At 45.5% G+C, this 13510-nt stretch overlaps 2 protein-coding genes across 2 annotated transcripts in view; both read right to left on the minus strand.

The window, feature by feature from the left end:
• Positions 1-4564: 4564 nt before the first annotated feature.
• Positions 4565-5743, minus strand: LOC138259561 (small proline-rich protein 3-like). Its single transcript, XM_069207391.1, has one exon. The coding sequence runs from the start codon at positions 5741-5743 to the stop codon at positions 4565-4567; it is 1179 nt and encodes a 392-aa protein (XP_069063492.1).
• A 1624-nt stretch (positions 5744-7367) lies between these two features.
• The window catches only part of LOC138258867 (IgGFc-binding protein-like), a 63934-nt gene continuing 57791 nt past the window's right edge, over positions 7368-13510 (minus strand). The window contains exon 7 of the mRNA XM_069206163.1: positions 7368-7829. Within this exon, the coding sequence (XP_069062264.1) occupies positions 7654-7829 (176 nt within the window). The 3' untranslated portion in view covers positions 7368-7653. The remainder of the gene's footprint in view (positions 7830-13510) is intronic.

Consider the following 13510-nt stretch of genomic DNA (forward strand, 5'->3'; position numbering starts at 1 on the left):
CCTACGTGTCAACAGCTTGCACCCTTGAAGGGCTTGTGATGTGTGACATTGGTATGTTGGCATTCCAATGGGTAACCCTTTTGGACACTGTAATTGACAATACAAATTTCAAAATCATAGACTGACTCCAGTTTTATTGGTGTTTCAAGGGAGTTTATTTAAGTGCTAAAAAATGAAGGGGGGTTGTGAAATGGTGATGGGTTATGGTGGAAGAATGTCCATGGCAAAGTCCAGTCTATTAGTCTCACAGGTACATTGCACATATGGGCATTGGAAGTAGAGCTGGGGCAGTTCCAATCTGGACAGGGTAACAAAGTGGGGCAGTGGGAGGACAATCAGGGTGGTCTCATTTCCTGGCGGGGGTCTTGCCATCTTGCTCTGTCCTGTTCCTGGATCTCAGGGACCGCTTTCGTGGTGGTTGTTCGTCTGCAGGGGGTGGGGTGCTGGTGTGTTGGTCCTGTGGTGGGGCGTCCTGTCCACTAGCGCCGGCGGAGGTGGTGGGCAGTTCGTCGTCGTGGCTAGTGTCAGGGGACCCTTGGAGTGCCATGGTGTCCCTCAAGGTCTTTTGAATGTCCGTCAGCACCCCTACAATGGTGCCCAGGGCGGAGCCTATGGTCCTGAGCTCCTCCCTGAACCCCAAATACTGCTCCTCCTGCAGACGCAGGGTCTCCTGCAACTTGTCCAGGACCGTTGCCATTGTCTCCTGGGAGTGGTGGTATGCTCCCATGATGGAGGAGAGGGCCTCGTTGAGAGTAGGTTCCCTTGGCCTGTCCTCCCTCTGTCGCACAGCATCCCTCCCAGTTCCCCTATGTTCCTGTGCCTCCGTCCCCTGGACCGTGTGCCCACTACCACTGCCCCCAGGTCCCTGTTGTTGTTGGGGTGGTGGGTTAGCCTGGGTGCCCTGTAGTGGTGGACACACCGCTGATTGACCTGTCCTGGGTAGGGAGGTATGGGCCCGCTGGGTGGGTGCTGTGCTGGTGTTCCCAGAGGGTGGAAGGTCGGTGTTGGGCTGTGGCTGGGCAAGGGGAACCGACTGTCCTGAGGCCCACGATGGTCCGGGCTGGTCATCAAGATCCAGTAGGGCAGGGCTGCTGTCGTCACTGTGGGCCTCTTCTGAGGGTGGAGTGGTGTTGTCTGGACCCTCTGATGTGGTGACGTTCCTTCGGGTTCCTGCGGGGGTATGAGTACATGATTATTACATGTGTGTGTTTCCTGGTGTGCAATGTTTGGGTGTGCGTGTACACCAGTGCAGGCATTCCTGTGTGGGGGCTTGTGTGCTGATGGTTGGGGGGTGTTCTGGGTCTGTGCAGTGGGCATGCTTTAGTGATGGGTATCCATGCTTAGTTATGTCATGCAGGTCTTGGGGTTGGGATGGGTGGTTGGTGTCATGGGTAGATTAGTGAGGATTTGGGGTGATAGGGGAGGGTGTGAGGGTGTGGATGTGTGATAGCATGCAGGTAGGGTGGGGGATATGATAGTTAAGATTTGACTTACCAGTATCCGTTCCTCCAACGACTCCTGCGAGGCCCTCAGGATGCAAGATGGACAAGACTTGCTCCTCCCATGTTGTTAGTTGTGGGGGAGGAGGTGGGGGACCGCCGCCAGTCCGCTGTACCGCAATGTGGTGTCTGGATACCGTGGAACGCACCTTCCCCCGTAGGTCGTTCCACCTCTTCCGATGTCCTCCCTATTTCTTGGGTGCTGTCCCACAGCGTTGACCCTGTCAACTATTCTTTGCCATAGCTCCATCTTCCTGGCTATGGATGTGTGCTGTACCTGTGAGCCAAATAGCTGTGGCTCTACGCATAGGATTTCCTCCACCATGACCCTGAGCTCCTCCTCAGAGAAGCGGGGGTGTCTTTGGCGTGACATGGGGTGGTGTGTGTGAGGTGGGGGGTGGTGTATGTGTTGATGATTGTGGTGAGTGTAGTGGTATGTGGTGTTTTGTGCGTGGGTGTTGTGTGGGTGATGGTGTAGTGTGCCTCTGTGTGATGGGGTTCTCTATTCTGTGCTGTCTCTCTATGGCGTTCTCTCTAATTTTGGGTCGTAGGGGTTTGTGGGTGATGAGGGTGTGTGTTTTATATTGTGTTAGATGTGTGGGAGTGTTGTTTGTATGTGTATCAGGTGGTGTATTTGGATTTGTCCAATGTGGCGGTGTTTTTTATATGTGTGTCTATTTTGAGCGCGGCGGTGTGTACCGCCAATGGAATATCGCGGTTGAAAGACCGCCGCGTGGATTCGTGGGTCGTAATGGCATGGGCGTGTTTCTGTTGGCGTGGAGGTGGAGAATTTGTTTCCGCATGTTTATCGCTGACCTTTGGTGTGGCGGGATTGTGTAGGTGTCTGACTTTCGGCAGATTCCGTGATGTGTCATAATAGCTGTGGCGGGCTCCCGCTGCCGCGGCGGTGTATTGGCAGTCTTCTGCACGGCGGTAAGCGCCTTTTACCGCCAATGTTGTAATGACCCCCATAGTGCTTTAGGCACAACAAAAAGAGGAGCAGCCAGAACTGAAACTCCATCAGTCAGGTTTCCACACTGGGCAACTTCAGGATGCTTTTTAAACTAATGCCCTCAATATTCCTGATTTCAAAGGAGATACTGGTCACTGCCCATAGAAAGGGAGAAGAGCTATCTTACTATATTGTTTTCTTAAAAAAATAACATGTCTAATTCTTCATGGCCCCAGTGCTTCCTACATGGCCCATCCATCCAAAAGATGTGTTGTGATCATCTGTGTTTGTAGAGTGAAGCCCTACTTTTCAAAGTATTCTCTCATCCAGTGGACCTTTCAAGGCGTTCCCTCTATCAGGGGACGTTTCAAGACGTTCTCTCATTCCCTGGACATATGTGTTGATATGTTCTCATTCCATGGGTATTTTTGAGGTCTTATCTGTTCTGGTGCGAATAGTAGCTTGTTCCTGGCCAGCATCTGTCTGAATTCCTGCACATGTGTGATCAAGAGGGGATTCTAAAGATGTCCTTAAATTTCTCACCGTTACTGAAAATCCACTATCTATCCAAAAACTCCCTTGATCAGTTGTGCCATTGAACTGTGACGTGTCATTATCAAGACTGCCAGTCGTGCAGTCGTGATGTTCAGGATAGCAGCAGACACTCCGGATTTGATGCTTGCCTCGGAAGTCTTTGTAAAAAGAGTTGTACAGTGAACAGAAAGGTGTTCATTTAACACACATTCGCCAGGACATATGCAGTGGTACTTAGTTTGTAAATCCCTGTGGAGGAAAAGATCACAGTGCACAAAAGACTTGTGCGTTAAGTGTACAGTGAAAGTGGGAGCCATGTGGCTGCATGGAAAGGCATTGCGACCCCAAGCAGGAAAAGAGAAAAATGCCACTGACATGTATACAGAATCAGTGTGAGCCAGGGACATTGTATTTTACAGCATCAAGAGACCCCTCATTTTGTGGGATTGTTTCGGTATAACAAAAAAAAATGCAACATGGTGTGCAAAAATATGCTCCCAGTCCAGCATTCAGTTTTGCCTAAAGTGAAGCTTTATACTGGCGGATGTGCTTTCAACAAACCTATCCTTGTCTGCAGGCAGGGATTATTTAATCCAGTGTGTGGTCCTCCACCAGGCGGGTGGGTGTGAAGACCTGTATGATACTCTTATCCTGGAGGCCTGCCAATCCCACTGAAAACAACCATTGGCAAAGCCAATAGGTCTCACCTATGCAAGAAAACGAAATTATAAGCACAACGCCAAACCAAGGCAATGGCATTGTCTAAGGTTACAAATTGAATAAAATTTAAATTGAATGACCTTCTGCTGGATTTCACTTCCAACTGCAATGCTTCTGAGACTAAATTTTTAGATCAGTGTCTAAGTGCCAAAAGAGATGCCAGAGATTTTATACACACATCACCTTAGCCATGATTTATCAAGAAACCAATGACAAGGAGTGTTGTGACACTCTCTTGGGAATGTAAGTGCAACTCCTGAACCACGTTTTGGGACTCATATTAATTTGCAATATAACGAAATGATTTATTATCAATCAATCAATAAAAGAAAAATACATGTTTATTGTAAAGTAAATTAACATTACACAATACATAATTCTCTTAAACACAATTGTACCATATATGATTCTCTAAAAATCAATACGAATATTGCAAAGCCACTAAAGTGCAACCTGAGCTAAAAAGAGATGCCCTGAATAAAAGAAAACCCAACATGCTGACTGCTAACAAATATACAAGCATACAGAAGTTATTAATAAAAGCAATCTCTCCAATTAAGATATAAACAATCTGCGATTTTTGCAGTATAAGAGAGAGAATATGTATGAAAATGAATCATCATCACAATTTCTCCAGATAGAGTAAACAAATCAATATGCTTCCCCTGAAGTACCCCAAGGCTCATTAGTCTTTAAGAGAGATAGGGCTTTCTCCATAAATTGTACCAGACTCTGGACCTGATTTAGAATGCAGCAGACGGGTTACTCCATCACAACGATGATATAGTAACCCTTCCCCAAGGTCTAAATCAGGTCCTCTAGCTTTTGGAGGTCCTCTCCTCTCAATGCATATTTCAGGTCATCCATTACCCAGTGACACCTCTTTTTGATGAAGAGCTGTCTTAGGCATCTTTTGATGAGCTGTCTTAGGCATCTTTTGATGAGCTGTCTTGGGCATCTTTTGATGAGCTGTCTTAGGCATCTTTTGATGAGGTCTCTTAGGCGTCTTTTGGTGAGTTGTCTTAGGCATCTTTTGATGAGGTCTCTTAGGCATCTTTTGGTGAGCTGTTTCAGGCAGCTTTTGATGCGCTGTCTTAGGCATCTTTTGATGAGCCGTCTTAGGCATCTTTTGATGAGCTGTCTTAGGCATCTTTTGGTGAGCTCTCTTAGGCAGCTTTTGGCGAGCTGTCTTTGGCATCTTTTGGTGAGCTGTCTTAGGCATCTTTTGATGAGCCGTCTTATGCATCTTTTGGTGAGCTGTCTTAGGCATCTTTTGATGAGCTGTCTTAGGCATCTTTTGCTGAGCTGTCTTAGGCATCTTTTGATGAGCTGTCTTAGGCATCTTTTGGTGAGCTGTCTTAGGCAGCTTATGATGACCTGTCTTAGGCAGCTTTTGATGAGCTGTCTTAGGCATCTTTTGGTGACCTGTTTCAGGCAGCTTTTGATGTGCTGTCTTAGGCATCTTTTGATGAGGTCTCTTAGGCATCTTTTGATGAGCTGTCTTAGGCAGCTTTTGATGAGCTGTCTTAGGCATCTTTTGGTGAGCTGTCTTAGGCATCTTTTGCTGAGCTGTCTTAGGCATCTTTTGATGAGCTGTCTTAGGCAGCTTTTGATTAGCTGTCTTAGGCATCTTTTGATGAGCTGTCTTAGGCATCTTTTGCTGAGCTGTCTTAGGCAGCTTATGATGACCTGTCTTAGGCATCTTTTGCTGAGCTGTCTTAGTCATCTTTTGATGAGCTGTCTTAGTCATCTTTTGATGAGCTGTCTTAGGCATCTTTTGATGAGCTGTCTTAGGCATCTTTTGGTGAGCTGTCTTAGGCAGCTTTTGGTGAGCTGTCTTAGGCATCTTTTGATGAGCCGTCTTGGGCATCTTTTGATGAGCTGTCTTAGGCATCTTTTGATGAGCTGTCTTAGGCATCTTTTGGTGAGCTGTTTTAGGCAGCTTATGATGACCTGTCTTAGGCAGCTTATGATGACCTGTCTTAGGCAACTTATGATGACCTGTCTTAGGCAGCTTATGATGACCTGTCTTAGGCATCTTTGTTGCTGCGATAAAATTACAATACAAATACATACAAAATGCAACAATCATTCTCATTTGTAATCGCACAGGAGACGTTGTTTTGAATGGTCTTTGTAAGACGGCCATGCTTGCCTGAAATGCATTAGGGAAGAGAATAGAAAGCAACTGTGGATAAATGGTTGTGTCACTGATTTGGCCAGGTGCATTTTTTTTAAGTACTTTGCATCCACCTCCTATGATTTTATCAGGTACAGAAGCTCTGTCCTGTCAATTTAAAGGTCATCTGATGTCACTTGCTGGTATGTTCCCTGACATAAAAAAAACTCACAAGATACTAACAAGTGACTATTTGAGCGAACATGACTCTTAGAAAGATATTTTTTGAATGAACCAGTCTCCAGCTGGTTTCTTGCATGACCTTTTGTTTAGTAATGTGAAGTTCAGGACTCTCACCTGTATTATTACATTTTCGTCCAGGCCTAGTTAAATGTCAATGGAGGTCACTTTTGCATCTCCATGATTGTGACCAAATACCGCCATTGAGCGATCTGCTTTGTTGCAGCAGAAACATCCTGCACTGCAGTCACAAGGGCCTATGTGATGGATATTCCATCCCCCGTATTACAATTTTTATAGGATATAATGGAATCGTAATATGGAAAACAGGATCTCTGTCACATTTGTGGAACAATAACCCCATCCGTCAAACTCTAAATTAGGCCGTAAGTAAGCTCTGCCATGCCTGCAGCGCCCCAACCACCTCTGTTTCATGGTAGGGGCTGCCAGTCGCATGTTGCATTTGGCTTGTCAGCATATGTTGTTTTTCTGTATGCGCATGGACGGTGATTTAAGGGACCTACAGTAGCAGCAAGAAACATTGTCCTTCCTAGCCCTGGCCTCAAGGCTCTTGGAGGCAGCACTATCAGTAGAAATTAAACAGTATCTTTTCTGTTTTTTTACAATTCCCTAACCATAGAAGGAGCTTTTGTGGTGCCGAGTGTGTAACAAGTGTTGTAGCTTGAGGCAGAAGGGCTACAGTGCTATTAGAAAATTCCACCCACCAGGGGCAGAATGTTCTAAATTAGAAAGGAAGAATCAGAAATACAAATACTGGAATGTAAAAGCAGAAGGCCTTTAACAGCCATTAGAGGCCCGGAGTCAGTCACTCGTCTTCAATGGATATCTCTACTTACAATTTTCTAATCTCTCAAAAATGCTCTGTTGCTGGTTCTATTTGCTAATTATTACTGCAGTTCAAGCTTTGAAGTGGCTTTTCCACTGTGCCAATTCTCATGCAATACTACTGGCTATTACTAATGACTGTGTCCTTCCTGAGACCCTCTTAACCGACAATAACATCACTTTATTTTCTGCATCAAGGTCCATGCAATGGAAATATTTGCAGGATTTGTGGAACAGTAGTTCTTGTCACACATCGCATCCACACAAGGCATTGACTACAAATATTTTCTGATTCATAAAAAAAAATACATAAAACACAATATGTGACAAACATTAATCCTGGGACATAAACACAGTATGACTGGAACAAAAAACACAAATCTGTTTACCAATTTACTTAAGAAAATGTGATTTTACGAGGTTTGACTAAAAACAAACGTTAATAAAGTAAGAAATGCTTTTTTTACTTTTTACCCACTTTAGAAGTGTTTGAAATCTTATTTTATTGTGAAACAATGAACAATAGCACTGTGGACTATTTTTAGTAACAATTCCTTTCAGAATATTCCACTCCTTCTCAACCTTTACAAAATGATTGGCCCACACCCCAAGATTTTAATGAAACATGTTTATTATATAAAAGTATGAAGTAGGACTGAATGTCTTGAAGGCATTTGCTAATGAGCCCTGGATGCTTAGAGCTTTGAGGTATATGCCCTGTTAGATGGGTGCAAGGGGTGACTTCACTCGTCTGTGCCCCGCAGAGCCCTGTACCCTTGGCTCTGTCTCTTATAATATCTTCTCTGCACAAGCAGTGCCATGGCTGCCAGGAGGGAAGTGCCGCAGAGGGCGCCAATGATGGTGGAGCTGGAGGAAGTGTTCTGTTTTCTGCCAAATCCTTCTGGCTGCAGTGACATTCCTGAAACACAGAGCAGTATTGGTTAATTAAATTGCAAATACGAGCTAGACCAAAGAGTCCAGATTTATGTTATGCTGGGATTTTCTATTCAACGCAAATCAGGATTTGCAATGCATTATTTGCTAAAAATAAATCAAAGTTTTGCTATGCTCTGCTTTGTATTACTTTGCGTCAGGGTTTTCATTTCTCCTTGCTTTTCCTACTTTGCATGTGTGCTGCTTTGTGCTGCTTATAAGCAAGAAAAAGTATTATGGATAGTTTCTGTACTGGAAGCGTCTCCTTCGAGGACACAAACTATTCCTTACAGAACGCGGCCACCCTTGTACTATGGGGCACGCTGCGCATGTTGGTGCACAATCGCCCAAAGGGTGGCAGCGCAGGGAGATAGGAAAATCCATCTACCTACTATGATCTGATGCTCTCCTGCTCTCTGCCTTTCACGCAAAGCAGTGCAACGACTCTAGCCGCTGAGCTGCGTGGATTTTTCAGAAACATGGGTGAAAGGGTTCAGTCCATCTTGTGTCATGTTTTACAATGATTTTAGTTCCCTGTTGGGCAGTGAGCAAACTGCAACACACTGCAGTCAGTAGTGTAAGTGTGTTCACAGACATGGTCCTTGAGCATTAACATACAGTAAACAACTAATACTATGCACGTATGAGGCCACTCACAGTGACTGAGTGTAGAGCCTGAAGTGTAGATGAAAAGCAGAGAGTTCCTGCCCCCACCTCCTTCTTCTCCCCAGTGAATAAATAACTAGGAATCCTCCCCTCTTGCATAATATCACTCTTATAAATGGGAACCTTGACGGTTTGGGTGCAATTCAAGATATTCTGTTTTTTTGGGGGATTTTCATTAAACAGTAACAGCGATATGAAGAGCCTCATAAGGTGTACCATTGTGCAGGTTAGAGCAATAATATCAACAAACAGATACAGAGGTTGGGTGACTGACAATCGAGATAGCAACAAAATAGCAGTTCAAGGAGATAAGTATTCAATATCAACTCAGTGGATGAGCTCAGACTTTTAGAATTGGGGGCTCGTACACAAACTGGGGGAAAAGAAGGAGGGGACGGTATGGGACTGGGATGTAACTAGGCAGAGTATTTGTATGAGTGCACAGGGCCCCCATACCAGCCTCAATCACTGGTGCCGGACTCGATCTCCATTGTAGGGTGAGGGTTCGCTTGGAGAAGAGGAGAGCGAGGCTGGCAAAGCGTGCTCAACCCTTCGTGCACTTCCCATGATTGAAGATGCCCAAGACACAGGCCTCCCATGAGTACATGTCAGAAAGTTCTGTTACTTCACGGAGTGTAGTGTGGACCGAGTGCCAATATGTGGTACGAGCTGGGCACAATCATAGCATATGCTGACGGTCTGTGGCAGCGCGGGCAGCTCAGGCGAGTAATGGGGAAATATCGGTTGAGTTGCTAAGGTGTTAGGTAGGCCTTGTGTAGGACTACGAACTGTATGCTTTTAAAGCACGCATTGCGAGAAATGCGAAGTGGAATCTCTAGCGCCTTGTCCCACTCAGTGTCATGAAGAGTTCTATGATGGAACCAAGCATGCGGCAACCACGCATGCCTGAACAACGTGGTCGGAACAACAACCGCGTTATTTCCACACATGCCTTTACCACGCATGCCTTTACAACGATTTTTCGTTGTAAAGGCATGCCTAGAAAAGGCATGTGTGGAAACGGCATGTGTGGTTGTCGCATGCCACCCCCCACCCTAAAAACAGAAGTACCCTGACCCCCAACCTTAAAAACGACCCCGATACCCCCCACCCATCCTGAGCCCTAAAACCGACCACCACCCCCAAAAATAAAACCTAACCCCTAAAAACAAAATTACTCCGACCCGCCCCACCTCTGCCCCTAAAAACACGACCCCTCGCCTGCCCTGAATACAAAATTACCCCAACCCTCGCCCCTAAAAACCTGACCCCCCCACCCGCCCTTAATACAAAATGACCCTGACCCCCACCCCTAAAAACCCACCCCCTGCCCTAAGTACAAAATCACCCCGACCTCCCAAAGCCCCACACCTAATAACCCGCCCCCACCCACCCTAAATACAAAATCACCCCAACTCCCTCACCCCGACCCTAAAAACCCAACAACCCCCACCCACCCTAAATACAAAATTACCCCGACTCCCAACCCCTACAAACCAGCCCGCCCACCCGCGTAAAAACATAACTACCGTAACCCCCAAATAGAAAATTACTGTGACCCCCCACCCGCCCCTATAAAACCCAATCAACTGACCGCCCTAAATACAAAATTACCCCGACCCCCACCCCTAAAAACCCGAACCCCCCACCCCCAATACAAAATTACCTGACCCCCACCCCTAAAAACAAAATAACCCCGACCCCCCACCCCTGCCCTAAAAACCAATGTACCGACCCCCCGGCCCCTTAAATTTTTTTAAAAAAACCTAACCACCCCAACCCCTTCACCCCCGCCCCTCCCTAAAAACTACCCCCAACCCTGCTCCAGCCCCACTTACGTGACCACGTCCTCTCCCGATGGATCTTCCTTCTTCTCTGCCTTAACCAACCGTGTGCATTGTTCAGCACAGGCGTGGTTAAGGCAGTGAAAAAGGCCTGCGTTGTTCAGGCAAGCGTCATTCTGCTTGCATGAACAACGCAGGCGTCGTTCCAGACGCGTTGTTCCGAATCTTTCCCGTTATGAAGTGCCCGTTCGAAGTGGACCTCCCATGTGTCTCTTAGCGATGTCAGTGGAATCCCTGTGTGTTCCTCAGAACCTTGTGTAGCAAAGTAATTAGGTGACAACCCCTTCCCATGTGTAATAAAGTCTGTAATTCAGAGTGGTCTGGGGCTCCTCATCCCAAGAGGCCCAAAGGGTGCAAAACATGTGTTGCAGTTGGTGGTATGTCATGTATTGACCCTGGGAAGGAATGAGTTGGTTGAGAGAGAGGAAATGTCCCTCCGCAAAGAGGTCGCCGACAATGGACTGGAAGAAGGCGTGCTGGGGTGCTTAATCAGCTGAGGAATGGAATTCTAGGGGACGCGGCAGGCCCTTATGCTGGGGCATAAGATGAAATGTGACAGGTAAGGAAAGCAATTCTTTTGGGATACTTGTGAGCTATCGCGACCTGCAGAAACTGCAGGGTCTGAGGGGTAATCCCAGGCAGAAGTAAACTCTGGAGCATTTAAAGAGGCAGGGGGCTGGATCCTGCACAAGTTTCATCTAAATTGCATTCTGCGATCCATCACGAGATCCTCTGGAGCTGGGCTGCCCAGTAGTAAGCCTCAAACTAGGGCGCTCAAAGACCACCCTTGCCCACTGGTAACTGCAGTGTGTGCAGCGCAATGCAATGGTGTTTGGTGCCCTAGATCAGCTCTCCGAGCATCGTGGCCAAGTTGTGGAAAAAGTAACAGGGGAGGGGAGTCAATGGGCAGGTTGGCCAAGTGATATGGGGGCAACCAACAGCTCAAATTAAGCACACTTAATTAGTCCCAGTAAGATTACTGGTACAATTGGGCTTTGTTTAGAATAAGACTGATTAAACAACTATCTTATCCGAAAATATAATTACAGAAATATCATAAAATCTGAAGCAAGTTCTTAATGCACGCATTAAGTTTGCTTGGAACAGTTGATTAGTACATATCAAGATGTATGGAGTGTGTGATATTTCTGCTGGTAACTTTCAAAACTTTTATAAGCTATACATAATAAAATAATTTAGTCTCTGACTTAACAGAATGTAGGGGATGTGTGAACCCACCTTGCATCAATGGATGCAAGGTAGGCGTACCCATCCAAAAAATGACGCTATAGCCATAGTGCCATATTTATCCCCCCATGCTAAAATGACGCACGGGTGGGAGGAGGAACAAAATAATGACATTAAGCTTGCTTAACCTCATTATTTAACACCAGGGTGAGCATTAAGCTACCTGTGGACCCATTTCCATAGCCAAACGCCATGGAATGGGCCCACAGGTACCCACCCCAAGCCCCAGGAACACCCCTACCCACACCAGAGGGACACCAGAGGAAGGGGGACCCCATTGTAGGTAAGTAGGGTAAGTAGGGTAAGTATGGGTAAGTAATATGGTAATTCTTTATAAAGTGACACTGGGGGCCCTACCATGGGGTCCCTTGCATGACACAGGGTGCAATGGTCATCCCCAGGGGACACTGGACCCCTGTGCTGGTCATTGGGGTGGTGGAGATGACTCCTGTCTTTGCAAAGACAGGAGTCATGTTTTTGAATGGTTGTGCATCTGGAAATGACGCAAGGCTGGTTAGTGGCATTTTTCTTGCCTCTAACCAGCCCAGCATAATTTTTTTTAGGCAAAACACCCTTCACCCCTACCGCCACCCCCACCCGGCTACCGGCTTTTTTTTTTACAGTAGCCTAAGCTTAGCGCCGGCTTGCAGCATTCCATAAATTTGTCGCCCGGCTGGCGCTCTGGAAAGACGCAAGCCGACAGTAAACTTTTTGATGCAAAACTGCGTTAGAGCAGTTTTGCACCAAAAAGTATAAATATGGTCCTTGGTCCGTTAACTCTAGGGAGCTGTTCACAAAGTGATACAAGGTGACTCCAGTGCACTTAAAAAAGAGTAACCCCCCGAAGTACATCAGTGTCATAACCTCTCCCTTCCCCCAACTCCATCTCTAAATGTCACGTTTAAAAACACTATAAAACTATAACTCATGCCCTCGCCATGCACTGCTAATTACGCCACAAATTACACCACTCATGACATCTTTGATAACATCATTGATAATATCGATGTAATATTTGCAGTAACATTTTTGACAAAAAGACTGTGCATGGCAGTGGCGCAAGCTATTGTTACCTTAGGGCACAATTTATAGTTACTCAAGATAACTAACTATAACAGGTGAATTTCTATGGTTTTGTACATTTAAAAAATGTGAGCCTAACTATAACGGCTCTGTAACCTTTGGTTTTTTAAGTGAATTTCCATATTTTTTCTATTTCCTAACTATAATGTCCCTGTACCCTTTGGTGTTTTTAGTTACATATATATATATATATATATATATATATATATATATATATATATAGATGTATAAATATATATATATTTTACCTACTGGATGTCACCAGTAGGTAGTTATAGTTAGGACCTAATTTCAATAGAAAAAGTGTTCTTTGACTTGCCTATATCTTTGGCAAAGTTTGACGAATCTTCACAAACTTTTCCCAAACATTTGTGCAAGAATCTTGTTGTGCATGGGAAGGTACAAGGTGATCCATCAAGCAGGGGCCGAGAAAAGGGGGTGTCAAAATAGTGCATTTCCCATGTTAATTCTTATAGGAGTTTTGAACATGACTACAGCCCAAACCACTTGACGGAATTACACCAAATTTGACAGAAAGGTAGCTTTTGGTTCACAGATTATGCTTTTTGTAATATGGTGTAAATCCATTCAGTAAGTTAAGAGAAATTAAAGGAAAATCAAGCTAGAGATGGGAACATTTCGCAAATCCTCCGATCTAGGGCAGAGATCTGATTTGCTCCCAACACTTCAATCAGGAAATTTTTATAGGCATTTTGTGACTCGGCTTCAGTCATTTAAAAAACAAATTTAAAAAAAAAAGAAAAAGGGGCAAGGTAGTACGTTAACCCTAAGCCATAGCCCTGGTTCAGGGGTACCCCTGGTACAC

The sequence above is a fragment of the Pleurodeles waltl genome, chromosome 9 (assembly GCF_031143425.1).
Source record: "Pleurodeles waltl isolate 20211129_DDA chromosome 9, aPleWal1.hap1.20221129, whole genome shotgun sequence".
In the NCBI taxonomy this organism is placed as follows: domain Eukaryota; kingdom Metazoa; phylum Chordata; class Amphibia; order Caudata; family Salamandridae; genus Pleurodeles; species Pleurodeles waltl.

Excerpts from the sequence above, each read along its gene's own strand:
- LOC138259561 (XM_069207391.1), bottom strand. The coding sequence starts at position 5,743 with ATGCCTAAGACAGGTCATCATAAGCTGCCTAAGACAGGTCATCATAAG.